The sequence below is a fragment of the Rhinopithecus roxellana genome, chromosome 6 (assembly GCF_007565055.1).
Source record: "Rhinopithecus roxellana isolate Shanxi Qingling chromosome 6, ASM756505v1, whole genome shotgun sequence".
Classification (NCBI taxonomy): Eukaryota; Metazoa; Chordata; class Mammalia; order Primates; family Cercopithecidae; genus Rhinopithecus; species Rhinopithecus roxellana.
In genome coordinates this window covers 64,203,161-64,229,920 of record NC_044554.1, presented here as the reverse complement: position 1 = coordinate 64,229,920, position 26,760 = coordinate 64,203,161, and the positions used below count along the sequence as shown (strand labels likewise).

The 26,760-nt window shown below is 49.6% G+C and overlaps 1 protein-coding gene across 2 annotated transcripts; it reads left to right on the top strand.

The window, feature by feature from the left end:
* SMO (smoothened, frizzled class receptor) lies at positions 1–26,760 on the top strand. 2 transcript variants are annotated; one of them, XM_030933356.1, is made up of 13 exons: positions 749–847; positions 15,170–15,285; positions 15,941–16,146; positions 17,763–17,972; positions 18,170–18,342; positions 18,714–18,933; positions 19,028–19,151; positions 22,010–22,102; positions 22,528–22,636; positions 23,590–23,775; positions 24,186–24,334; positions 24,856–24,990; positions 25,243–26,760. In XM_030933356.1, exons 3-13 carry the CDS (start codon positions 16,000–16,002, stop codon positions 25,668–25,670), a joined length of 1,974 nt encoding a protein of 657 aa, XP_030789216.1. In that variant the 5' UTR covers positions 749–847; positions 15,170–15,285; positions 15,941–15,999; the 3' UTR covers positions 25,671–26,760. The 2 variants fall into 2 exon arrangements, with proteins under 2 accessions (XP_010377062.1, XP_030789216.1); XM_010378760.2 differs by lacking the exon at positions 15,170–15,285 and having other exon boundaries at positions 1–847.

Here is a 26,760-nt window from a genome sequence, read left to right as displayed (position 1 = left end):
ATTCCAGAGAGCCCAGCGAGCTAGAGCAACAAAGGAGCCGGGTCGTCGGCGAGGAGAGCTCGGGGGTCTGCGGCGCGCTGGGGCGAGGGTGGCTGCTGGGCCGCGGGCTGGCGCGGGGGCGGAGCCGGAGCTGCATTCGCACCCCCGGCCCGCGCCTGGCCTCCCTCGCGGGGCTGGGAGTTGGCTTTAATGGTGGGAGAGGGAATGGGGCTGGGGATTGGGGGCCCAGGGGGCTCCCAGGGCTGAAGACAACTTGGATTGCGAGGCGAGGGCTTTGGGAGTCGTGCATCCCGGTCCGGGCCTCCGCAGCCCAACATGGGCCCCAGGTTCCAAAGTTTGCGAAGTTGGGCGCCGAAGGGCCGGGGCGCGTGGAGCGTCCGGAGGGCCCCGGGCCCGGTTTCTCCGGGCGCACAGGTCGCATGAGCCGCCTCCGCGCCCGCAAGGGTCGTGCGTGTGGCCGGTGGGCTCCGAGGAGCGGGCGGGGGCGCCGGGGTTTTTGCTGAGTTGGCGGGGTTGGCCATGGCCGCTGCCCGCCCCGCGCGGGGGCCGGAGCTCCCGCTGCTGGGGCTGCTGCTGCTGCTGCTGGGGGGCCCGAGCCGGGGGGCGTCCTCGAGCGGGAACGCGACCGGGCCTGGGCCGCGGAGCGCGGGCGGGAGCGCTAGGAGGAGCGCGGCGGTGACCGGCCCTCCGCCGCCGCTGAGCCACTGCGGCCGGGCTGCCCCCTGCGAGCCGCTGCTCTACAACGTGTGCCTGGGCTCCGTGCTGCCCTACGGGGCCACCTCCACACTGCTGGCCGGGGACTCGGACTCCCAGGAGGAAGCGCACGGCAAGCTCGTGCTCTGGTCGGGTAAGTACTCCGGAGCCGGGTTGGAGGGGGGGGGAGTTGCTGCGGTAAGACGGGGGCACCCTTCGAAAGAACAGGCTCAGGCCTGAGCCTCGGAGAGGGCGGGGACAGCACCCAGGAGAGTTGGAGGGACAGAGTCCGAAACTTTGGGGGCGGGTTACGTGCAGGATGGGACCCTCGGTCATGGGAAAGGGAGGGCAAGGAAGTTGATGAAGCGAGTCACAAAGGGCCCGATCTGGTGGGTGAGCAAAGGATGGCGGGGATGAGGGGCCCGTGAGGAGGGGGCTCTAAGCCACGGGAAAAGACATTTTGTAAGAAGAGGAGATGCTCCACCTACTCTGGAAGCAGGGTGCCGGGGAATTCAAGGAGGTGTTCAAGACCCTGGGGAAATTGGAGTTGGAGAGGAAAAGGGGAGGGATGACGGTGGAAGAGGTTTAGGCATTTGGAGGGAAGGGTAGGGGGACATGATCGAGTGAAGTTTTGAAGGAAATGAAACCTCCTTAACGATGAGTTATTAGAAGGTAACCAGAAAGTTCTGGAAATCTTGATTTAGGAGACAGGAAAGAAGCCTAGAGAACTGTGATCTTGTCTGACTTTCACAGGAGATTTCATTCAGCTTGTGCATCTGAAAAACGGGCACTCTGACGCATGCAGGAGATTATGAAGGAATAAGACCTTTCTAACGATTATTTATGTGTTCTTTGGAAATTTGGTTACCCAGGCTGGTCAGGGCTGTGGAAGGACGCTTAAGTCTGGAGTGTTGAGAGCCTGTGGACACTTCCATGGTGGTTTGAAGTCCCAGAGCCCCCTCACTGGAGTGGCAGAGTCTGAAAAACTGCACACTGAACCCAAATGTCCTTCCTTAGCAGTGTGGAGTATATGCTCTCCCCACCTGTCACTTTTCTAGATGAGGCCTGGAGGGTGCTGGGGAAGGGAGCTGGCCTTATCTAGCCAGTGTGATTCTAAAACTGTTCTTGAAAAAGAAAAGAAAACCAGGAGCCAGGAGCAGAACTGGGAGCCTCCCTCTTTTGACAGGGCTGGGGTACCCCATGTCTTAGCTCTGCCCAGGGGTCTGGTGAGGACCCTAATGTAGGGAGTGTATGTAGGCCGCCTGTCATTGACAAGTTCTCAGCCTTTGTCAGATGTTGGACAAGTCCATAAGGTTCCTGGCTTGGTTCAGATGCTGGAGGAGGAACTTGGAGGATGGTATCCGTGGTACCCATAAGGTGGAGCTACATCCTTTGTGGGGATCAGGTTCTAAAGTCAGCACAGCACATTAGACAGAAACCGGGTGTAATCAACAGTGGCTTTGAAAACTCTGCAGATTACTGTAGTGTAAGGTTGATGTGGTTTTGCATATACACTCCTTTTACGACATTTGCATAAATGTGTTACATGTATACTCATACATAAGAATGGGTATACATAGAAGACAATAATTGTAATTTTAAAGTTACATTCATGCAAAAGACTGAAAGAATAATAGTAATAAAAAGAACACCAAAGTAAGATTAAGCAAGGTTGCTTTGAGCACCACTTGAGTTTAGGAGTGAGCTGAATGGAAAGTCCAAATCTCTCAGCACTAGAATCTCACCCAGTTCTGAGTTGCTCATGCTGTCGAAGGATAATCTTTCTGTCCCTCTCTTTATTGATTTTGCAGGGACCCATGGTTTAATTTTCCCAAGTTAAATGCATGTTTGATGTTGCCTCCTTGCAGTTACCATCAGATCAAGGAGGAAGGGTATGAACCTCTTTCCAGCCCATACTCTTGAGAGCAGCTGCTGAGCAGACAGAAGTAGTTTAAGCTGGAACATGTACGAGTTAGTACCATCTGCTGGTTGTGCAGGTTGAAATCTCATTTTCTGTGCCTTTTGGCAGGGTAGGGTCCTGCAGAGACGCCAGCACTGAGCCCAGCACCATTAGTTCCATTAGTTCACTATGAGTTCTCTGCCACCAACCACCATCACTCAGCTCATTCCTGTTTCCATCTGCGTTCTGGTTGCACTCTTTCTGCTTGGGTCTTGCAAGTGGAGCAGAAGCAGGTGTTAGCTTGAGCTGGGTAATGAGTAGGTAGAGTGAACCCGAGCCTTGAGTCTCGTGTGAGAATCACAGCCAGGTCAGCTGGTAGCCTCTGGCAAGTTGTTTATCATGTCCTGAGTTAATCATCTTGATTTTGCATTAGACATGATCAGTGTTACCCGGCTCTTAGGGCCGTTTTTGTGGGTGAAGGATGAAGATGATATAGGTTGTCTTCATCGGTAGACTCTTGAAGGTAGAGACTGGGTCTTCACTTTTTTCAAAGCCTCCGAGTACTGAGTACACATCCATGCTTCCATTCATGCATTCAGTTATGTATTGAATGTTTGCCATATGTCACATTCTGGGCATGTAAGGATGAAGAATACAGACATGATCCTCTGTCATCAAGAGGAAGACAGGTTGGGCATGGTGCTCACACCTGTAATCTCAGCACTTTGAGATTACAGTGCTGAGGTGGGAAGATTGCTCAATCCCAGGAGTTTGAGACCAGTCTGAGATCTTATCTCTAAAAAAAAGAGGAAGACAGACCATTCAACAGGCTTTAGAAATACCTGTGAAAGGGCTGGGCATGGTGGCTCACACCTGTAATCCCAGCACTTTGGGAGGCCGAGGCAGGTGTACCACGAGGTCAGGAGATCGAGACCATTCTGGCTAACAAGGTGAAACCCCGTCTCTACTAAAAAATACAAAAAAAAAAAAAAAAAAAAAAAAAAAATTAGCCGGGCATGGTGGTGGGCTCCTGTAGTCCCAGCTACTTGGGAGGCTGAGCCAGGAGAATGGTGTGAACCCAGGAGGTGGAGATTGCAGTGAGCTGAGATAGCACCACTGCACTCCAGCCTGGACGACAGAGCGAGACTCCATCTCAAAAAAAAAAAAAAAGTAAAGTAAAAAAGAAATACTTGTGAAAGGTACTGTGGCATTTTAGGGTGCTGAAAAAGCACAAAGGACCCAAAGAACATCCCCAGAAGAACTGACATTTAACCTATAACTTGACACATAAGCAGGAATTGCCTGGCCGAGGGAGAGTTGAGGTGTGAAGATCCAGGTAGGAAGAGGAAATAGTATGTACAAAGATGTAGAGGTAGGAGGGCTTGGTGCTTTTAAAGGAAGTGTAAGAGTTGCAGTAGAACTGGATCAAAGCGTGTGAGGGGTTGAATTGTAAGAGATAAGACCTAAAGAATTAGAAAATAAAGGGATGTATACCTCATATTAAGTTTGGATGTTATCCAGGGGATGATAAGGAGCCATTGAAAGATTTTAAGCAAGGGAGAGATGTAATTGTCTTTGCATTTTAGCTGGATCTCTTTGGGTGTGGTGTGAAGAAGCCATAGGAGCAGGGAAAGCCTGGAGACTGACTTCTTGACCAGGGGATGTCGAAGTAGCCCAAGTGAGAGACGATGGTGGTTGGGACTTGGTAACAGGACGGAAGGAGTGGGCAGATCCCACTAACTTTCAGAGGTAGTGCTCAGAGGGCACTGATGAGTTAGATGTGGAGCCTCAATGAGTGGGAGGCCTCAGGTTTCAGGCTTGGATGGAAGGTGGTGCCATTCCCTTTCACTAAGATAGAGAATGCTAGAGGAGGAACAAGTTTAGGCAGGAGGTGTGGCTTTGATTTTGGCCATGTGAATTAGAGATGCTCATTGGACATCTATGTGGAGATTCTTGGCAGATCTGGAAACAGGAATTGCTGGAGAGAGGTGGCTACTGTGTGCTTCCTTGGCCCTGACTACTGGGGCTTTGGAAGGATGCCATTGACTGAGGAAGTTTATAGCTCAGGTTGGTCCAATTTCTAGGTCTGTATAGACCTCAGGTCTTTCCTCTGTCTTTCATCTCTCTGGCCTCAGGCTTCTTCAGTCACTTAGCATCTCTCCCCTTTACAGCTGGAAATGCCTCCTCCCAGGCATTCCAAGCTGACCAGACAAACATAATGTCCAGGCCGTGGTCCACCTTAGGCCAAACCTGGTTTAGTAAGTGGGGCAAAAAAGCAGAGAGGCCTGCAGCTGGCAGTGATGATAGTCCCTGAGAGCCAGCACGTAGCCTCCTTAACCACTGCTGTGCTCTGTGTGGTACGTAAGTGTGTGGCCCTGTCACCTTGCCCAGGTGCAGGTAAGTAGGAGAGAGACAAAGGCTGGGAGGAATTTCTTGTTTGCCTGTCACACATTGAATTGAAGGGTGAGAGGAGGAATGTTTTTGGTGATGGTGGATTATTTTCAGGGACAGATCAGAAAGAATTTCCTTAGAGCTGTTCCCAAACTTGGCTGATGATCAGAGTCAGTTAAAAAGATATATATGGCCAGGTGCAGTGGCTGATGCCTGTAATCCCAGCACTTTGGGAGGCTGAGGCGGGTGGATCACAAGGTCAGGAGATTGAGACCATCCTGGCTAACACGGTGAAACCCCGTCTCTACTAAAAATACAAAAAATTAGCCGGGCATGGTAGTGGGCACCTGTAGTCCTAGCTACTCGAGAGGCTGAGACAGGAGAATGGCGTGAACCCGGGAGGCAGAGCTTGCACCACTGCACTCCAGCCTGGGTGACAGAGTGAGACTCCATCCCCCCCCCCAAAAAAAGTGTGCATATATATATATGTATGTATGTATAGGCTGGATGCAGTGGCTCACACCTGTAATCTCAGCACTTTGGGAAATTGAGGTGGGAGATTGCTTGGAGCCAGGACTTTGAGACCAGCCTGAGCAACAAAGTGAGACCCCATCTCTAAAAAAAAAAAAAATTAGCCAAGCATGTTGGCACACACCTGTGGTTCCAGCTACACTGGAGGCTGAGGCAAAAGGATCACTTGAATCCAGGAGGTTGAGGCTGCAGTGAGCCATGATCACACCAGTGCACTCCAGACTGGGCAACAGAGCAAGACCCTGTCTCAAAAATACATATGTTTATATGTATGTATATATGTATGCACACACACGTATAGGGAAACTATAAAATATAGAAAAACATACACGGGCCTAAGTCTTTTTAATTTTTTTTTTTTTTTTTTTTTTTTTTTTTTGAGACAGAGTCTCGCTCTGTCACCCAGGCTGGAGTGCAGTGGCGCGATCTTGGCTCACTGCAAGCTCTGCCTCCCGAGTTCACGCCATTCTCCTGCCTCAGCCTCCCGAGTAGCTGGGACTACAGGCATCCGCCACCTCGCCCGGCTAGTTTTTTGTATTTTTTAGTAAAGACGGGGTTTCACCGTGTTAGCCAGGATGGTCTCCATCTCCTGATCTCGTGATCCGCCCGTCTCGGCCTCCCAAAGTGCTGGGATTACAGGCGTGAGCCACTGCGCCCGGCCTCCTAAGTCTTTAAAAAAATTTTTTTTTAAATTAATTATTTGAGCAATGGGGTCTTGCTATGTTGCCCAGGCTGGAGTGCAGTGGCTATTCAGAGGCTCACTGATTGTATGCATGATACTTATGGTGCCTGGAATAGCTGGGACTACAGGCATGTGTTCTGTGCCAGCCCAAGTCTTCAATTTTGCTTCAGATCTTTAACTTTTTAATTGTGAAATATAACATGTATGTAGAAAACTGCATAAAACACAGAGGTACTAAATAGCAAATAATTATAAAGTGGCATCTGGGTCAATAACTAGAACATGGTCAGACCCCAGAAGCTCCCTCTGTGTCTTGCTAGTCACATCCTCCTCCGCTTGCTCACATCCTCTCCACTTTTCAGTAATCACTTCCTTTTTTTCTCTATGGTTTTACCTTTTAGTTTTGGAATCCATAAGCAGTATATTTCAGCTTTGCATGTTTTTGAACTCTGTTCAAGTGGAATTTGTATAAAATAATATGCTGTGCCGGGCGCGGTGGCTCAAGCCTGTAATCCCAGCACTATGGGAGGCCGAGACGGGTGGATCACGAGGGCAGGAGATCGAGACCATCCTGGCTAACACCGTGAAACCCCGTCTCTACTAAAAATACAAAAAACTAGCCGGGCGAGGTGGCAGGCGCCTATAGTCCCAGCTACTCGGGAGGCTGAGGCAGGAGAATGGCATAAACCTGGGAGGCAGAGCTTGCAGTGAGCTGAGATCCGGCCACTGCACTCCAGCCTGGGCGATAGAGCGAGACTCCATCTCAAAAAAAAAAAAAAATAATACTAATAATATGCTGTGCATATTATTTCTTGTTTCTTTTACTCTACGTTATTATGTAAGATTCATCCATGTTATTGCAGGTTATTTCTTTTTTGTTTGTTCATTTGTTTGTTTTTCTTTTTTTGAGACAGTCTCGCTCTGTCACCTAGGCTAGAGTGCGGTGGTGCGATCTCGGCTCACTACAACCTCCACCTCCTGGGTTCAAACAATTCTCCTGCCTCCACCTCCCGGGTAGCTGGGACCATAGGTGCGCACCACCATGCCTGGCTAATTTTTGTATTTTTTAGTAGATACGGGTTTTTTCATGTTGGTCGGGGTGGCCTCAAACTCCTGACTTCAGGTGAGCCACCCCCCTCATACTGCAGCTTATTTCTTCATTGCTGAATAATATTCCATTATATAAGTATACCACCAATTGTTTACCCCTTTTATTGTCATTTCAAGTTTTTGCCCTCTGTGAATAACATTGCTGTGAGTAGTCTTTTATATATATCCTGGTACAACTGGCACAAGTTTCTCCAGGTATATGCTGAAGAAGAATTGCTAGCTAATAAGGTGCATGCATACTTTGGGCTTTTGCCAAACCATTTTTCAAAGTGGTTGTACCAACTTATACTCCCACTAGGTAGTAGAAAGTCAACATTGGTTCACATGATTCCCAACACTTGGTATTATCAGCCTTTTACATTTTTGCCAATCTACTGGCTATGTTGTGGCATATATTTGTGGTTTTAATTTGCACTTCCCTGATTACTAGTAAAGTTAAATGCCTTTTCAAATGCTTACTGGCCATTAGGATTTCTGCTTTTGGGAAGTGTCTGTTCAAATCTTTGACGTATTTTTCTATAGGGACTATCTGTCATTTTTGTAAGATTTGTAGGAGTTCTTTATATATGCTAGATACGAGTATATAGGATTACAAAGAAAATAAATTATATTGACATAATAGTTATCAAATATAAAAATGCAAGTAGGTGGGCTTATTTATACAATAAATAAGATCTGGTGCAGGTGTAATAACCACTATAATATCAAAGTGATTATTGACATTATTTCGAGATATCTGCAACAAAATATCTGGTTTCCACTTGTGACAAAGCCACAGGTACTATTAACATTATGTGCTGTGGGCCAGGCGTGGTGGCTCATGCCTGTAACCCCAGCACTTTGGTGTGAGAAAAGAAAGAGAGATCAGACTGTTACTGTGTCTATGAAGAAAGAAGTAGACATAAGAGACTCCATTTTGTTCTTCTGATGGCGGACTTTACCGAGACAATGGAAGTGGTATTGTATGTCCAGGCACCGCCGGCCACTATCTTCATGCAGGAACCACAGGGCCCCCCCCCCCAAAATTATATACTGTGATGTGTTGCTTACATTCATAATTGGAGGAAGGGCCAAATTTTGGTTAGGTGTAATTTTTTTCCCATTGAAATTCATGGACCTCAATTTTTCCAAAAATCCTTTGTGAACCATAGGGTAAGAATGTTACTTACAGAATATCAGTATCTAGTAGAGAGTCTGAGCTATTCTTGATCGCACGTGTGTGTGTGTGTGTGTATGTGTGTGTGCACGCACATGTGTGTGTGTTTTAATAGAGACAGGGTCTGACCGTATTGTCCAGGCTGGTCTTGAACTCCTGGGCTCAAGCGATCCTCCTGCCTTGGCCTCCCAAAATGCTCCTTTGTGTTTTAATATAAAAATACTTGGTGATTTTTTATTGGGATTGCATTGACTATATAGATTAACTTGGAAAAAAAAGAGACATCTTTACAATACTGAGTCTTCCAAACATTGAACATTTTTATATTTCTATTTAGAGCTTTCATTTTCTCAATATTCTGCACAGATTTAAATACTTATTATTTGTTAGACATTCCTAGGTACTTGATGTTTTCGATGCTGTTGTAAATGATGCCTTTAACATTTATTTCACTTTGTTTGTTGCTGAAATATAGAAATAAAATTGATGCCTTTAACATTTATTTCACTTTGTTGCTGATATATAGAAATAAAATTGATTGCTAAATTTATTCTATACACATAGTCATATAATTTGTGAGTAATGAGTTTTGTTTCTTTTTTTCCAAGTCTTATACCTTTTATTTATCTTTATTGCTTTACTTAAGGCTTCCAGTACGTTGTTAAATAGACACAACGTCTTAATTCTTGATTTTTCTGGATCCTAAAAAGAAAGCTTTTCTACCCTTCACCATTAAATTTGATGTTTGATATAGGTTTTTTATAGTTAATTACAGTTTATCAGATTAAGAACGTTTTCTCCTATTTCTAATTTGCCAATTATTCTTTTGATCATAGATGGATGTTGAATTTTATCAACTTTTTTTGGGGGGAGATGGAGTGTCACTCTGTCACCCAGGCTGGAGTGCAATGATGCGATCTCAGCTCACTGCAAGCTCTGCCTCCCGGGTTCAAGCGATTCTCCTGCCTCAGTCTCCCAAGTAGCTGGGACTACAGGCGTGTGCCACCATGCTCAGCTAATTTTTTGTATTTTTAGTAGAGATGGGGTTTCACCATGTTAGCCAGGATGGTCTCAATCTCCTGACCTCATGATCCACCCACCTCAGCCTCCTAAAGTGCTGGGATTACAGGTGGGAGCCACCATGCCTGGCCGAATTTTATCAACTTTTTTTTTGCACCCATTGAGATGATAATATGATTTTTTTCTCCTTTAACCTGTTAATGTAGTAAATTGCATTGACTGAACTTTCTAATACTAAACCAACCTTAGAACAGTGGTACTCAACTTGATTCGTCATCAGAATCACACAAATAAAAAGTCTTTTTAAAAGTCTAGATCAGCCGGGCGTGGTACCACCTGTATTCCTGTTTCTCTTTTTGTTTCATATTTTATTAAAAGAAATAAGATAATACAGACAAAGCTGATATCCCCTTTCTTTCTCTTTTCTTTTTTTTTTTTTTTTTTTTTTGAGGCGGAGTCTCGCTCTGTCGCCCGGACTGGAGTGCAGTGGCCGGATCTCAGCTCACTGCAAGCTCCGCCTCCCGGGTTTACGCCATTCTCCTGCCTCAGCCTCCCGAGTAGCTGGGACTACAGGCTCCCGCCACCTCGCCCGGCTAGTTTTTTGTATTTTTTAGTAGAGACGGGGTTTCACCGTGTTAGCCAGGATGGTCTCGATCTCCTGACCTCGTGATCCGCCCGTCTCGGCCTCCCAAAGTGCTGGGATTACAGGCTTGAGCCACCGCGCCCGGCTCTTTCTCTTTTCAGTTTCATTTCCTTCTTTTCTCTTTGGAAAGCTTTCCCATCCTAGTAATTTGTGTGTTTCTTTATTTTGTTTTTAAGCTCAAGTTTTTGTTTGTTTGTTTGTTTTTGTTTTGTTTTTGTAGAGATGGGGTTTGGCCATATTGCCCAGGTTGGTCTCGAACTCCTGAGCTTAAGTGATCCACCCACCTTGGGCCTCCCAAAAATGCTAGGATTATAGCGTGAGCCACCATGTTCTGCCTTAAGCTTAATTACTTTTTAAAAATAGGTTATACATGTACGTGGCACAGAATTCAAAAGGAACAAGTTAAGTCCTATTTCTGCATCCAGCTACCTATTTTTCCTCTGCAGAAGTAACCACCAACACTGGTTTGTGTGTCCTTTTGGAAATATCTGACATCTGTCTAGATGTAGATGTGCTCTTAGTCTCTCCTCTACCACCCAACCAGTACCATGCTCTATAGACTGTTCTCCACTCAACTGAGTCCACGTAACATTACAACATTGGACATTCCATTTCAATGCACGTCCTGTCATGCACCCCATAAGGAGACTTTGCTTAACAATGAACCACATGTGATGGTGTTCCCTTAAGATTATAATACCACATTTTTACTGTAGCCTTTCAATGTTTAGATATGTTTAGATACAGGGATACTCACCGTTGTGTTACAGTTGCCTGCAGTATTCAGGATAGCAACATGCTGTATAGGTTTGCAGCCTAGGAGCCATAGGTTATACTGTATCACCCAGGTGTGCAGTAGGCTCTACCATCCAGGTTTGTGTAAGTGCATTCTATGATGTTCACACAAAGATGACATTGCCTGGTGACACATTTCTCAGAAGATATCCTCATTGTTAAGCAGCACGTGACTATAGTTCAACCCTGAAAAGTGTTCTATTATAATGGTGTACGTTATTTTACTTGGTTGGTCTCCTATTGATGGGTAGGGATTCAAGCTGTTTCTACTCTTTTGCTATTAAAACAGTGCTGCAATGAATAATCTATATTATCTTTGGGAACATGTGAAGTAGAAGTACTAGTATAAAATTTTGGGACCGGGGGCGGTGGCTCACGCCTGTTATCCCAGCACGTTGGGAGGCCGAGGCAGGTGGATCACCTGAGGTCTGGAGCTCGAGACCAGCCTGACCAACATGGAGAAACCCCGTCTCTACTAAAAATACAAAAAAATTAGCCGGGCATGGTGGCGCATGCCTGTAATCTCAGCTACTCGGGAGGCTGAGGTAGGAGAATCGTTTGAATGCGGGAGGCGGAGGTTGCAGTGAGCCGAGATCATCGTGCCATGGCACTCTGGCCTGGGCAACAAGAGTGAAACTCAGTCTCAAAAAAAAAAAAAAAAAAAAGAAAGGTAGATAATGCCAAAGTGTTTACTAATTTTTATTCCTACCAACAAATATAAAAGTGCCGGTTTCCCCCCATACTCTTTATCTTTGCTTTCTTTTTTTTTTTTTTTTTTTTTTTGAGATGGAGTTTTGTTCTGTCACCCAGGCTGGAGTGCAATGGCGATCTCGGCTCACTGCAACATCCACCTCCTGGATTCAAGCAATTTTCCTGCCTCAGCCTCCCAAGTAGTTGGGATTACAGGTGCCCGCCACCACACCTAGCTAGTGTTTGTAGTTTTTTAGTAGAGATAGGTTTTCACCATGTTGGCCAGGCTTGTCTCGAACTCCTGACCTCAGGTGATCGACCCGTCTCGGCCTCCCAAACTGTTGGGATTACAGGCATGAGCCACCACGCCCAGCACTCTTTATGTTTTTAAAGGCCATTAAATGGCCTTGAGCCCAGGAGTTCAAGACCATCCTGAGCAACATGGTGAAACCTCGTCTCTACAGAAAAATACAAAAATTCGCCAGGTGTGGTGGTGTGAGCTTGTAGTCTCTACTACTCAGGAGTTTGAGGTGGGAGGATTAACTGAGCCTGGGGAGCTCAAGGCTGCAGTGAGCTGTGATTATGCCACTGCACTCTAGCCTTGGCAACAGTGTGAGACCCCGTCTTAAAAAAATAAAATAAATAAATAAATAAAAGCGTAAAGAGATGTTCGACCTCACTCTTAATAATACAAATGTGGAATAAACTACAACGAAATACTCTTTTTTTAAACTTTTATACTTTTTATCACTTAGTGATAAAGATCAAAACATTTGAAGCTGTGATCTGTTATTTGTCTTTTGCCTATGTTTCTACAGAATTATGCAATTTTTACTGATTTGGAGGAGCTCTGTGCATATAAGGAAATTAGCTCTTGTGATAAGCATTGAAAATATATTTGTTGAGTGTCTTACTTTTCTTATGATTTTGTATCGATTTTTCTGAAGTCTTTTGTTTAAATCTTTTATCTCATGGTGTGTATGTTTTGTGTCATTTCAGAAGGTCTTCTCCACTCCAAGGTTTAAAAAATCATTTCCCATCGTTTCTTCTAAAACTTTAATTTTTAGAAAAACAATGTAGTTATTTTTTATCCATCTGGACTTTTATGTAAGAAATGGGGTAAAGATCCACCTTATTTTTTCCCTAGATAATGTCTCAGTTGTCCTTTAAGATTTATTTAATAGGCCGGGCGCGGTGGCTCAAGCCTGTAATCCCAGCGCTTTGGGAGGCCGAGACGGGCGGATCACGAGGTCAGGAGACCGAGACCATCCTGGCTAACACGGTGAAACCCCGTCTCTACTAAAAAATGCAAAAAACTAGCCGGGCGAGATGGCGGGCGCCTGTAGTCCCAGCTACTCGGGAGGCTGAGGCAGGAGAATGGCGTGAACCCGGGAGGCGGAGGTTGCAGTGAGCTGAGATCCGGCCACTGCACTCCAGCCTGGGCGACAGAGCGAGACTCCGTCTCAAAAAAAAAAAAAAAAAAAAAAAAAAAGATTTATTTAATAATCTCTCTTTTTCCTGGGGAGTTTTATTTTCAAGGTATGAAACCATATTCACAATGAGGGGAAAAAAATAAAAACAATCAAATTACACATTTTTAAAACCTGATTGTTATCACAGATATAAAAAGATTGAGAAAAATTACAGTTTTTTGTTTTTTGTTTGTTTGTTATGAGATGGAGTTTTGTTCTGTTGCCCAGGCTGGAGTGCAGTGGTGCCATCTTGGCTCACTGCAACCTCTGCCTCCCAGGTTCAAGCTGTTCTCCTGCCTCAGCCTCCTGAGTAGCTGAGATTACAGGTGCCCTCCACTACACCCGGCTAATTTTTGTACTTTTAGTAGAGACGGGGTTTCACCATGTTGGCCAGACTGGTCTTGAACTCCTGACCTCATGATCCACCCACCTCGGCCTCCCAAAGTGCTGGGATTACAGGCTTGAGCCACCATGCCCGCCGACACAACCTTTTTATTAACTGCCTTATGTTTCTCTAAAGCATTTTGCTCCAGAGAGCTCCCCCCATTTTAAATGTACTGTGCAATAAAAGTAAACATCCAGTAAAATTCACTTTTTCTTTGTTGTACAGTTCTAAGTTTAGACAAATGCATAGACTTGTGTAACCAGCCACCACATTCAAGATAGAGAATAGTCCTTTCACCTCCATATATTCTCTCATGCTACTATTTTGTAGGCAAACCCTGCCCTCACCCCAATCCCTGGCACCTACTTCTCTGTTTTCTACAAGTACCCATGTGCTGAGAATTTCTGGTGACTGTTTTTAGGGTTTTGTTTTGTTTTGTTTTGTTTTGTTTTGTTTTTGAGACAGAGTCTCATTCTGTTGCCCAGGCTGGAGTACAGTGGCGCCATCTCTTCCCACTGCAAACTCCGCCTCCTAGGTTCAAGTGATTCTCTTGCCCCAGCCTCCCGAGTAGCTGGGATTACAGGCATGTATCACCAGGACTGACTAATTTTTGGATTTTTAGTAGAGACGGGGTTTCACCATGTTGGCCAGGCTGGTGTTGAACTCCTGACCTCAGGTGATCTGCCCGCCTCGGCCTCCCAAAGTGCTGGGATTACAGGTGTGAGCCACCGCGCCTGGCCAACTGGTAACTGAATTGAGTCAAGTGGGAACTGTTGCCTGAGGACATTGCTGCCTTTTTTTTTTTTTTTTTTTTTCTGCGATGGAGTCTCGCTCTGTTGCCCAGGCTGGAGTGCAGTGGCATGATCTCGGCTCACTGCAAGCTCTGCCTCCCAGATTCATGCCATTCTCCTGCCTCAGACTCCCAAGTAGCTGGGACTACAGGCACCCGCCACCACGCCCGGCTAATTTTTTGTATTTTTAGTAGAGACGGGGTTTCACTGTGTTAGCTAGGATGGTCTCAATTTCATGATCCACCTCGTGATCCACCCGCCTCGGCCTCCTAAAGTGCTGGAATTACAGGCGTGAGCCACTGCGCCCAGCTGGAGGAGGACATTGCTTCTTAACTGGCAGGAACTTGCTCTGCACCCTGGAATATATTCTGAAAGCTGGGAGTAGTCAGAGGCCTCAAACAAATAATCATAAGAGCTAACATTTCCTGAGCGCTTACTACATAACAGGTACTGCCAAGGGCATTTCAAGTGTTATCTCACTTTTCACAGCAGTTCCATAAGGTAAATCTATCATCCCCATTTTACAGATGAGGCCACTGAGGCTAAAGTACTTTGCACAAGATCATAGAGCCAGGAAAGAGTGGAGCCAAGATTTGGACCCAGGCTGGCCAATTGCTGTGCGCATGCTCCTTACCCCTCTACTATATTGCCTTCCCTCCAGAGGAGAGGTTACCTGTCTCTGCCACCCCCAGCCTGGAAATGTGACCGGCACCCACGTTGGCTCTCACATCGTCATATTCTCTCCTAATGCAACTTCTTGTTTGGGAAATAGATATTGCTGAAGCCGGGATGATTCAGGAGGGGCTTCTGTGATGGGCAGGGTGGAGGACTATGCTGGGGAGGGGTGCTGGGAGATCGCCGTCTGTTTCTGTCTTGCTGACAACATTTTTCCCCTCTCTGCACTGGACAGAGCCTCCTCTGTTCCTCTCCATCTGACTTCCTGCTTCCTCCTCTGGCTTTGGAGTGCCTGGCTCCTCTGACTACCTCTTCTTAAGCCCCCATCTCTTCTCTCTCTCACTCCGCTTGGTAAGAGGAACAAGGGTTCTGGGGTCTGGGCAAAGGGAAACATCTCCTGGTTCTAGCAAATGGGCCCCGTGAGGGTTGGGTGCACCCCTGAAAAGGTAAATCCACCCTGGGGAGCTCTACCAGAGGCATTACCACTCCCTAGGAGGGCATCTGGAAGAGGCAGTTATTTTCTTAAAACTTAAATTATAGTAAGCATACAGAATAGCGCACAGATCATGAACTTGATTCCCACAGGGTGAATACACTCATGTAACCAGTATCAGATCAGGAGATAGAATATTCCCAGCATCCCGTGTAACCAGTACCAGATTAAGAAATAAAACATTCCCAGCAGCCCAGAGGTTCCTCTCCAGGCTCTCTTCTAGTCACCGTCCCTAGTAGAGGGCTGGGGCATTTTTGTTTGTTACAATCACTTCTGGGTTCTACTGGCATTGAGTTGGCAGAGTCTAGGAATGCTAAGTGTCTGCAATGCATGGGACAGTCCTACAGTATAAAGAACTGTCCTGCCCAGATGTACTGTTGAGAAATACTGTACCTGCTGGGTCTGACCAGTGATAGGCTGCAGTGTGGCAAAGGCCTGGGGAATAGGGGTGCAGCTGTGTCTGTGGGTCAGAGTGAGGAAGGGCCTTCACTGCGATTCTGTTGCCACCCTCAGGCCTCCGGAATGCTCCCCGCTGCTGGGCAGTGATCCAGCCCCTGCTGTGTGCTGTATACATGCCCAAGTGTGAGAATGACCGGGTGGAGCTGCCCAGCCGTACCCTCTGCCAGGCCACCAGAGGCCCCTGTGCCATCGTGGAGAGGGAGCGGGGCTGGCCTGACTTCCTGCGCTGTACTCCTGACCGCTTCCCTGAAGGCTGCACAGTGAGTGCTCTGTGAGACAAGGTCCAGGCTCTCTGGGCTGGGCAGGACCGGGTATAGGGCAGGGTCCAGTGGGGAGCAGGGGAGCCCAGAGCTTTGTCTCCTGGAGACCCTGAGCCTACAGCCATGGGGTCAGCAAGCCACAAACTCAAACTGCAGTTCACTGGCTGGACCCGTCTATTACGGATTCTCTATTTATCAGTGATCACATGTTCAGCAAAATGTTTTGAGCAGTGGCTGTGTTGGGTGTTGTGGTGTTATGGGCATCACAGATGACGGGAGCCTATCAGGAAGTCTCTCGTCTATGTTGGGAGTCAAGGCATGAGCATGTGAAACAGCTAGAGCCACCAAGACAGGGGACGTGAGCTAGTTCTGAGTGGTGCAGGAGAGATCTTCAATGAAAATAATAACAGTAATAATTATAGTAATAATACTAATTAGTCCTGTTTACTATATGCCAAATACCATTATAATAAGCTCACGCCTGTAATCCCAGCACTTTGGGAGGCCGAGGCGGGCAGATCACCTGAAGTCAGGAGTTCCAGACCAGCCTGGCCAACATGGTGAAACCCTGTCTCTACTAAAAATACAAACATAAGTCTGATGTCGTGGCGCCTGTAGTCCCAGCTACTTGGGAGGCTGAGACACGAGAATCGCTTGAACCCGGGAGGTGGAAGTTGCAGTGAGCTGAGATCATGCCACTGAACTCCAGCCTGGGCTGCAGAGTAAGACTCTGTCTCAAAACAAACAAACAAACAAACAAACTGGCCGGACACAGTGGCTCACGCCTGTAATGCCACCACTTTGGAAAGCCGAGGCAGGTGGATCACTTGATGAGGTCAGAAGTTCAAGACCAGCCTGACCAACAGGGTGAAACTCCGTCTCTACTAAAAATACGAAAAATTAGCTGGATGTGGTGGTGGGCACCTGTAATCCCAGCTACTTGGGAGGCTGAAGCAGGAGCATCACTTGAACCCGGGAGGCAGAGGTTGCAGTGAGCTGAGATTGTGCCATTGCACTCCAGCCTGGGTGACAGAGCGAGACTCTGTCTCTCTCTCTATAAAAAATATATGTTTATTCTTTTAACCCTTAAACCATACCGTGAGGTAAGTACTACCATCTTAGAAATGGGGAAACTGGCTGGGCGCGGTGGCTCACGCCTGTAATCCCAGCATTTTGGGAGGCCGAGGCGGGCAGATCACCTGAAGTCAGGAGTTCCAGACCAGCCTGGCCAACCTGGTGAAACCCCGTCTCTACTAAAAATACAAAAATTAGCCAGGTGTGGTGGTAGGTGCTTGTAGTCCCAGCTACTCGGGAGGCTGAGGCAGGAGAATTGCTTGAACCCGGGAGGCAGAGGTTGCAGTGAGCCAAGATTGCGCCACTGCCCTCCAGGCTGGGTGACAGAGCGAGACTGTCTCAAAAAAAAACAAAGAAAAAAAAGAAAGAAGTGAGGAAACTGAAGTACAGAGAGGCCAAATAATTTGCCAAGCCAGTCCTGGGATTCAGGTCCCAGAAGTGTATCTCCAGCCACCCTGCCATGCTACCTGGATACCTTTCCCTAAACGAGAGGCTCGCCCCTGAGCTGCCTTGACACCATCTTTTCCCATCCCTGGTGCCAGAATGAGGTGCAGAACATCAAGTTCAACAGTTCAGGCCAGTGCGAAGTGCCCTTGGTTCGGACAGACAACCCCAAGAGCTGGTACGAGGACGTGGAGGGCTGCGGCATCCAGTGCCAGAACCCGCTCTTCACCGAGGCTGAGCACCAGGACATGCACAGCTACATCGCGGCCTTTGGGGCCGTCACAGGCCTCTGCACGCTCTTCACCCTGGTCAGCCGCGGGAGGGCATGCCCGGGATGCCCTCTGCCTGGAACACGGGAAAAGAGCCAGAGGGAAGGGGGGCAAAGGGGTCTTGGTGGGGGTCCCCAGGGAAGGGTCATGATCAGAAGGGTCCGGGGCTCAGTTAAGGGTGTCTGTGTCAGCAGAATAACCCTAACCTCGCAGAATGGCCCACTTCTCTCTTCCAGGCCACATTCGTGGCTGACTGGCGGAACTCGAATCGCTACCCTGCTGTTATTCTCTTCTACGTCAATGCATGCTTCTTTGTGGGCAGCATTGGCTGGCTGGCCCAGTTCATGGATGGTGCCCGCCGGGAGATCGTCTGCCGTGCAGATGGCACCATGAGGCTTGGGGAGCCCACGTAGGTGTCTTGGGGACCCAGAAGTGAAGGTGCAGGGAGAAAGGCTGAAGTGTGCATTTACCCCAAAAGGGGCAGGTGCGTGTAAAACCGAGATCCAGAGCAGGATCTGGCTCTGCCTTACTGCATACTGCATGCAAGGTGTCCAGTGTTAGGATCTTAGTTTCAGAATCAGGACCTTCATGGTTTGCATCTGCTCAAAGGGGCGGCTCCTAGAGCCTCCTCAGATCTGATCTGGGTCCTGTCTGCAAGCCTTGCCTGACTTCTGGGAACCTCTAGACCTCAGCAGTTGAGGGTCTGGGCACAGGGTGGGGAGACCAGGTGGAGGGAGGATGGAGTGACCACCTCAAGTGACACCTCACCTCTCTGCACAGCTCCAATGAGACTCTGTCCTGTGTCATCATCTTTGTCATCGTGTACTATGCCCTGATGGCTGGCGTGGTTTGGTTTGTGGTTCTCACCTATGCCTGGCACACTTCCTTCAAAGCCCTGGGCACTACCTACCAGCCTCTCTCGGGCAAGACCTCCTACTTCCACCTGCTCACCTGGTCACTCCCCTTTGTCCTCACTGTGGCAATCCTTGCTGTGGCGCAGGTATAGTGACTGGTAGGGATGGGAGTTCTGGATAGGGTGAGTTTGAGGGAGGGGGCCAGTAACCCACCTTCCCTCCCGCCCCTTCCTGCCGCAGGTGGATGGGGACTCTGTGAGTGGCATCTGTTTTGTGGGCTACAAGAACTACCGATACCGTGCGGGCTTCGTGCTGGCCCCAATCGGCCTGGTGCTCATCGTGGGAGGCTACTTCCTCATCCGCGGTGAGTGAAGACCAGACCAGGACCAGCTGGGTAACAAGATGTGCTGGGCACTTGCTGTGTGTGATTGGGAGCCGAGAGCTGCCAACACAGCTGCCCCCATGCTGAGACCCCAGCTAGTTGCTACAGGGCCTTCACACAGTAGAAGGTGACCCTCTAGGCAGACAAAACACTGTGGGCACTTCTTGCAGGACAGCACCTTTGTGCTGGCCAGAAAAATCCATCCCTCTCTCCAGGGCCTTGGCCCAGGGCTCACAGCTTGTTTTTTTGTTGTTGTTGTTGTTTATTTTTGTTTTTGAGATAGAGTCTGGCTCTGTTGCCCAGGTTGGAGTGCAGTGGCACAATCTTGGCTCACTGCAACCTTTGCCTCCTGGGTTCAAGCTATTCTCCTGCCTCAGCCTCCCCCATAGCTGAAATCACAGGCATGCACCACCACGTCTGGCTAATTTTTGTGTTTTTAGTAGAGACGGGGTTTCACCATGTTGGCCAGGCTGGTCTTGAACTCCTGACCTAAAGTGATCCACCCACCTCGGCCTCCCAAAGTGCCGGGATTATAGGCGTGAGTCACCATGCCCAGCCTCACAGCTTGTTAGGTGGAGTTGGGCCAGGATCCAGCCCCAGTCAGCGCCTGGCCAGTGCACTTGTGTGATGAACACCCTGAGTAATCTACTCTGCACACTTGGCCCAACCTGGGTCCTTTGGTTATCCGTGTGCACATTATTAAATTAATGATATGTACTGTCAATCTTCTGAAGCTTGGTTTTCATCTTCTTTCTGCCCCTGGCACACACAGCTCTCAGCATGCATGAAATTAGTGGTCCCTGACTTTCCTGTCTCGTACTGCCGTCCCACAGTAAGCCTCAGCATCTATTTAGCTCATTGTTGTTGGGTTTCCTTTGTGAACCTCAGTTTCCTTACCTGAACTGCCAGCCTTCTGTTCAGTCGCCTCTTTCCTCTCTTTTTGACTTCTGATTTGTGCTTCATTATCATGCTGTCCTGGTGTGGTAATCACTAGCCACATGTGTTGAAACTAGTCCAGGCTGAGTGCGGCAGCTCACTCCTGTAATCGTAGTACTTTGGGAGGCTGAGACGGACGGATCACTTGAGCTCAGGAGTTCAAGACCAGCCTGAACAACATAGTGAGACCCCATTTCTACAAAAAATACAAAATTTGCCTGGGCAGGGTGGCACATGCCTGTGGTTCCAGCTGTGTGAGAGGCTGAGGTGGGAGGCTTGCTTGAGCCCAGGAGGTTGAGGCTGCAGTAAGCCATGATCATGCCACTGCACTCCAGCCTGGGTGACAGAGTGAGACCCTGTCTCAAAGAAAACAAGACAACAATGAAAAGAAACGAGTCCAAATTGAGGTGTGTTGCAAAATGTGAAATACACACTGTATTAAAAAAAACTTAGCAGGGCCGGGCGCGGTGGCTCAAGCCTGTAATCCCAGCACTTTGGGAGGCCGAGATGGGCGGATCATGAAGTCAGGAGATTGAGACCATCCTGGCTAACACGGTGAAACCCCGTCTCTACTAAAACATACAAAAAAATTAGCCGGGCGAGGTGGTGGGCGCCTGTAGTCCCAGCTACTCGGGAGGCTGAGGCAGGAGAATGGCGTGAACCTGGGAGGCGGAGCTTGCAGTGAGCTGAGATCCGGCCACAGCACTCCAGCCTGGGCGGCAGAGTGAGACTCCGTCTCAAAAAAAAAAAAAAAACTTGGCAGGAAAAAAATGTAAAATATCTCATTAATAATGTGTTACATGGATTATGTGTTGAAATGATTTTTATTTTGAATATATTGGGTTTGTAAAATATATTGATACTAATTTTGCTTGTTTCTTTTAACTTTTTTTAAGTGGCCACTAGAAAATTGCCATATGTATGTGGATCACATATTTCTATGGGAAGGTCAGCATGGTGGCTCACACCTGTAATCCCAGCACTTTGGGAGGCCGAGGTGGGCAGATCACCTGAGTTCAGGAGTTCAAGACCATCCTGGCCAACATGGTGAAACCCCATCTTTTTTTTTTTTTTTTTTTTTTTTTTTTTTTTTTGAGACGGAGTCTCGCTCTGTCGCCCAGGCTGGAGTGCAGTGGCCAGATCTCAGCTCACTGCAAGCTCTGCCTCCCGGGTTTATGCCATTCTCCTGCCTCAGCCTCCCGAGTAGCTGGGACTACAGGCACCCGCCACCTCGCCCGGCTAGTTTTTTGTATTTTTTAGTAGAGACGGGGTTTCACGGTGTTAGCCAGGATGGTCTCGATCTCCTGACCTCGTGATCCGCCCGTCTCGGCCTCCCAAAGTGCTGGTATTACAGGCTTGAGCCACCGCGCCCGGCCTGGTGAAACCCCATCTTTACAAAAATACAAAAATTAGCCAGCATGATGGTGGGTGCCTGTGATCCCAGGTGCTTGGGAGGCTGAGGCAGGAGAATTGCTTGAACCCGGGAGGCGGAGTTTGCAATGAGCTGAGATCGCGCCATTGCACTCCAGCCTGGGAGACAGGGTTCCGTCTAAAAAAAAAAAAAAACAACAACTATATTGGATAGCGCTGTTCTTGAGTTTGTTGTATGCCTTTTCCATCAGAACAGCTTTGATCTGCCCCCTTCCTTAGGGGCAGCTAGGCCATGACCGAGGTTTCCTCTTCTCGTGTCTGTCTAGGCTCTGCCCTGGTCTTCCCAGTCCCTGGTAGACCTGCTACCAACTTCTCACCATTTCTCCAGTGTCTCTAGCTCCCCAGGCTTTCAGTCAGCACAGGGGCAATCAGACTTGGGACTCCAGAGCCTTAGGACCCTCCTCCCACTCACCCATCCTTCCCAGCAGGGCAGCCTCACCCCTGCTAATGTCTGAGGTCCCCCTTCTGTTCAGGAGTCATGACTCTGTTCTCCATCAAGAGCAACCACCCGGGGCTGCTGAGTGAGAAGGCTGCCAGCAAGATCAATGAGACCATGCTGCGCCTAGGTGAGTGGCCCCGGGGGACTTCGGTCTGAGGTCCTGGCCAGTCCAACACTGCACCCTCCTGGGGCTATGTGACCGGCAGGATGCAGTAAGTCAGTGGGACAAGTTAGCCATGGGGACAAGGACAAGGGGTGTGTGTAGGTGGTAGTGGTAGTGGCAGCTCAAAAGAAGGGGGCCTACTCGGGGGGAAGAATTCAAGTTCATGCCAGGACTGGTTCCTCCTGCCCACTACATCCCATGTGGGCCCTCCCATGGCTGCCTCAAGTGCCCTTCTTTATTTTAGAGGAAGCAGTTCTTGGACTGAGCCCAGGATGAGTTCACCCCAGCCCCAGCGGTCTTTGAGGCCTCAGTGGGGCAGACTCCCTCCTCCCCACTGCAGCTGCGGGACTGGGCTTGGTAACGTCCTGTCCTGCCCCTGTCCTCCACAGGCATTTTTGGCTTCCTGGCCTTTGGCTTTGTGCTCATTACCTTCAGCTGCCACTTCTACGACTTCTTCAACCAGGCTGAGTGGGAGCGCAGCTTCCGGGACTATGTGCTGTGAGTGAGGGGCATGGAGGCGGCAGTGTTGGGAGCCGGAGCCAAGGCCATAGGACACCCACCTGCACCCACTGGGCAGCAGGGATTTGCCAAGTCCCTGCTGCATACAGCAGATTCAACTGATGGTGTCTAGGTGCATAAGGCGCCAGTCTCTGCAGTTTCTCAAACATGGCAAACAACCTTCACATCCCTTCTCACCTCTGCCCTTCCCTCTCCACCCCCTTGGTTGCCTGGCTGGTGCATGTGTGACTGTTAAGCAGCCAGTTCAGCTTCGTGACTGACACTAAGTTGCCCTCTAATTCTTCGTGCTCTCCCGCAGAGCCTGTTGTAGATCTTGGCACAGGACTAGTTACCTCTCTATGATAGGTTAATGACTTGTTAATGTCGGCTAGTTTTGCCTGTGCTTTTTCGTGTCATAATGAGGATGGATTGGAGAGAGTAAGACATCTCTACTGCGGAGAGAAGCGCAGTGCCCACTGTTACAAGGACAGCCGCTAAAATGGATGCTAGTCCAAGCCCTGACTGTGTCAGGCTCTTCCTTAAAGGTTCCGGCCTCCAGTCTGGGATACTTTAAACCACAATGATGCCTCAGTCTCTGCCCCAGAGATTTGATTTAATTGTCTGGGGCGGGGCCCAGACATCAGTAGCTATTAAAAGCTGCCCAGTTGATTCTAATGAGCACCCAGGGTTGAGATCAGCGCTGTGGGGCTTAGCCCTTTCTAAAGGTTTTGGATTGGTTGTCTGAGTCTACCTAGTAGACTCAGAAAACCCCACCTGTAGTTCCAGCTACTTGGGAGGCTGATGCAGGAGATTGCCTGGGCCCAGGAATTGGAAGCTGCGGTGGGCTGTGATCGTGCCACCGCAGTCTAGCCTGGGTGACAGAGCAAGACCCTGTCTCAAAAAAAGAGAGAGAAAAAAGGAAAGCCTCACTTCTCTACGTCCCCTCACTGTAGGTGTCAGGCCAATGTGACCATCGGACTGCCCACCAAGAAGCCCATCCCTGACTGTGAGATCAAGAATCGCCCGAGCCTTCTGGTGGAGAAGATCAACCTGTTTGCCATGTTTGGAACTGGCATTGCCATGAGCACCTGGGTCTGGACCAAGGCCACGCTGCTCATCTGGAGGCGTACCTGGTGCAGGTGGGCGCGGCAGCCAGCCCCTCCTGCCCTGCCCGCCTCACCCTCAGCCTTGGGACCCCATCTTTAGGTTTTGTCAGGTCCTGCTTCTAGTGCAGCCTTGGTCAGTGGTTCACCACTGCCCCCTGGTGGCACCTCCTGTCCTTGGGTGGCCCAATGCCTGGGCCTGGGCCAAGTGCAGAGCCAGCTGTCATCATCTTTTAAGAGTGGAGTGATTGGAGGGCTGGGCTCACAGGAGCTCTGCATTCTGGCCCCACTTCTTTGCAGAGAAGGCCTCTACTCCTGAGTCCTTGAAGGACTTGAGGCCCTTGGGAGCCTCCTTCTCTGGAAAGAATGGCATCGCTGGCCCTTGCCAAGATTTGCTGGGAGGCGGCTGTTTCTTCACGCTCCTTCCCTATCCCTTCTACTCTCAGGTTGACTGGGCAGAGTGACGATGAGCCCAAGCGGATCAAGAAGAGCAAGATGATTGCCAAGGCCTTCTCCAAGCGGCATGAGCTCCTACAGAACCCGGGCCAGGAGCTGTCCTTCAGCATGCACACTGTGTCCCACGATGGGCCTGTGGGTGAGCCTCACCCCTCCTCCACCGGAGCCGCCTGGCCCCGCGCTGCCCATGTGCTATTCTCTCCCAGCCTGCTGGGGGCACATAGATTATTTGGAAGACTGACTGTGTGGAGCAAGGCACTCCCTCTGTCACTCACACACCCATTCTTCCCCAGGCCCCTCCCACCCTCTGGGGGGCTTCCCCTCTCTGTTTCTGCCCCTGGGTCTGCTTGCCAGTGCTTGGGTTCCAAGAAGACTCCTCTCCCTCTCCCTTCTCCTAAATTCTGCAGTTGCTATCCCTGGGCAAGAGTAAGTCAGGGTTCCAAGAACTGGATTTCTGGCCTCCAGTTAGGCCCTTTGGGGACCTGAGGCCCTTCTCTTCAGATTCTGAAGGGGTAGAGATCACCGTGGTCACAGGGTGAGCTTTCTCTGGTGAGCAGGAGGGACTGGCTGTGGGAAGGTGAATGGCACTGAGTATGGGAGGCACTGCCAGGGACTGGGGAGTCACTATTCCTTCTCCTTTCCTTCCTTCTATTCCCACAGCGGGCTTGGCCTTTGATCTCAATGAGCCCTCAGCTGATGTCTCCTCTGCCTGGGCCCAGCATGTCACCAAGATGGTGGCTCGGAGAGGAGCCATACTGCCCCAGGATATTTCTGTCACCCCTGTGGCAACTCCAGGTATGAGGGTTCAGGCTTCTGGAGGAAGACGGGGGGGCACAGAGGCTGGGGGCTTCTGGGACTGGAGTACAGGGGCTGTCAAAGGAGGAGGAAGAGGAAGGAAAGGCCCCAGAGGATCTGAAAGGTGGGGCTAAGGCTCTAAGAGTCTAGAGGCCTGGGCCCCAGAACTAACAGGGTAAGGGCTCCCAGGAGAGTGGGGGTGGCATGGACAGAGCCAGGGCCCCAAGCTCATGTTTTTTTCCCTCCTGTCAGTGCCCCCAGAGGAACAAGCCAACCTATGGCTGGTTGAGGCAGAGATCTCCCCAGAACTGCAGAAGCGCCTGGGCCGGAAGAAGAAGAGGAGGAAGAGGAAGAAGGAGGTGTGTCCGCTGGCGCCGCCCCCTGAGCTTCATCCTCCTGCCCCTGCGCCCAGTACGGTTCCTCGACTGCCTCAGCTGCCCCGGCAGAAATGCCTGGTGGCTGCAGGTGCATGGGGAGCTGGGGACTCTTGCCGACAGGGAGCGTGGACCCTGGTCTCCAACCCATTCTGCCCAGAGCCCAGTCCCCCTCAGGATCCATTTCTGCCTAGTGCACCAGCCCCCATGGCCTGGGCTCACGGCCACCGACAGGGCCTGGGGCCCATTCACTCCCGCACCAACCTGATGGAGGCAGAACTCATGGATGCAGACTCAGACTTCTGAGCCTGCAGAGCAGGACCTAGGACAGGAAAGAGAGGAACCAATACCTTCAAGGCTCTTCTTCCTCACCGAGCATGCTTCCCTAGGATCCCGTCTTCCAGAGAACCTGTGGGCTGACTGCCCTCCCAGGAGAGTTCTGGATATCTGGCTCAAAGCAGCAGGACTGTGGTAAAGAGCCTAACATCTCCACAGGGAGGCTTCACCCCAGGGACAGGGCCTGGAGCTCAGGGTCCTTGTTTCTGCCCCACCAGCTGCAGCCTGGTTGGCAGCATCTGCTCCATTGGGGCAGGGAGTATGCAGAGCTTGCAGTGGGGCAGGAATGGTGGAGGCAGAGGTGACAGTTCCCAGAGTGGGCTGTGGTGGCCAGGGAGGCAGCCTAGCCCATGTCTGGCCGATGAGGGCTGGCTGCTGTTTTCTGGGCTGATGGGTGCCCTTTCCTGGCAATCTCAGTCCAAAAGTGTTAATTTTTTCCTTACTCCTTTGTCTAAGTAGGGCCAGGGCTCCCTATTCCTCTCCCAGGTGTTTGTGGGGCTGGAAGGGCCTGCTCCCATAGGGGCCATGTCGCCTCTTAATAGGTGGCCCTACCCCAAACCCATCTTTTGTTCTCCTGTATCCTCCTTCCCTTGTTCCTTTTCAGTTCAATTTCAGAGGTGCCAACCTCTTCACATTTCTTTTTTGTTGATGAGGACCCAGAGCTGCTGCACACACTCACCTCCAACCCCCTCCCCTCACTGCTGGGCCCCATCTCCACGGGAGAGACTGGTTCAGCTCTAGGGCCTCAGCCTGGAGTGGGATAGGAGAGGAGAGTAATGGGGCCTCTGAAAGATGTGTCATCTCTTCCTCACACCCATTCAGTGGGTGATGGGTCCTCTAGACTTAAGGGGCTCCCCTGGGAAGCTGCTGTAGCTTCAGCCAGGCAAGAAAGCTTCCTTCAACCTGCATAGTCGGTGGGTGAGATTCCCACCTTCCATAGCCTCCAACCATGTTCCCAAGGCCCCACTTTCAAGAATCAGACACCAGGAAGCCATAGATGCTGGCTGGGTTCCAGGTTATGGGGAGAAGAAATACAGTCAATAAAAGGTTTTTGTATAAA